At 53.5% G+C, this 1,179-nt stretch overlaps 1 protein-coding gene across 1 annotated transcript in view; it reads left to right on the top strand.

Annotated features, from left to right (window-relative positions):
• Positions 1–25: 25 nt before the first annotated feature.
• The window catches only part of LOC114073062 (gastrokine-1-like), a gene marked incomplete at its 3' end in the record, with an annotated part of 15,842 nt that continues 14,688 nt past the window's right edge, over positions 26–1,179 (top strand). The window contains exons 1-2 of the mRNA XM_027910855.1: positions 26–163; positions 375–485. Of these exons, the coding sequence (XP_027766656.1) occupies positions 426–485 (60 nt within the window). The remainder of the gene's footprint in view (positions 164–374; positions 486–1,179) is intronic.

The raw sequence follows: 1,179 nt of genomic DNA, 5'->3' as shown, positions 1-1,179 counted from the left end.
CTTGCCGTTTTAGCCTCCCCAGGATCAGGGTCAGGGTGACAACCAGGAAGTCATCATTGGTGGCCAGTCCCAAATTCTGACCATCCACAAGCAATGGCGTGTGGCAGTTATCACCCAAACAACCCCCACTGGCTCCTGGAAAACCATCTGGAACTACAACACGGTGAGTGGCAGGGAGTGGGCTTGTCCAGGCACTGTGCCAGGAGCTCCAGCTGAAAAAGGCACGGGGCTTCTTGCTTTCTTCTCAACCTTTCCAGTCCAGGATTTGGGGGAGGAACTATTGGTATTCCTTGCTGGTTTCAATCCAGATTTTCTCCCAGCTTTTCCCAGTTGCAAAACAGAACGGCCAGTGCTCAATACCTTTCTCTTCACAGGGCCTCATTGCAACCAAAGTGACGCAACAGAACACCTGCTACATTTCCGTCATGAACAAAAACGAGATGCCCAGCTTTAACAATCTGGCCAGATTGGCCAGAGAGAGCAGGGTAAGAGTCCAAAAGAGCTGCACTTTCTTGACCTTGGAGCCAGTGGGGCCCTTTCTTAACTGGGCTTTTTCCTGCTGGAGAGCACCACCTTGTCACTCGGGGCACGACTGTCTTGCCCTCAACTGCAGTGCGGCTTGGGAATTTCCCCTAGGGATGCTTTGTCCCAAGAAAAGAGGGGGGGCCTCCTTCCCTTCGCCAGCTGTGCTTTCTCTCAGCAACCTGAGCTCTGTGGCTTGCTGAGAAACCCTTTCTCTCAGCAGCCCTTCAAGGCCACCAATGCTTATGGCGTGGCAATCCTTCCAAGGCCTTCAGAGTCATTGCAACACCAACCTGCCTTCGTCAGCTCACACCTTTGCCTTGCAGCTGCCATTGTCCGCACTCTCTTTTCCTTTGTGGAGGGAGAGGGATCTGTGCCGTGGCAAAGGCACCACTAAAGGCAGCTGCCACTCCCACCCCAAGCACCCGCTCGTCACTGCACAACTCCCCATGTGCCCGCCATGAAACGCGTCCCAGCACCCATCTTGCTGAATGCTGTCGTTTGGTGTCCAGAACCAGGTCGGTCTTGGAAGATTTACAAGGAAGATCACCTTTGTCACCAGTGGATTGGGCAGCAACCTCCAGTCTTATGGAGCAGACATCTTCTCTATGTGCAGCGGAGTCACCACCTACATGGCTCATGAAGTTCATGGTGAGT

This window comes from Empidonax traillii, unplaced genomic scaffold (genome assembly GCF_003031625.1).
Source record: "Empidonax traillii isolate 1590-97213 ecotype Southwest subspecies unplaced genomic scaffold, ASM303162v1 scaffold5152:size16559, whole genome shotgun sequence".
Lineage (NCBI taxonomy): Eukaryota > Metazoa > Chordata > Aves > Passeriformes > Tyrannidae > Empidonax > Empidonax traillii.
This window is presented reverse-complemented; position numbering and strand designations above follow the sequence as displayed.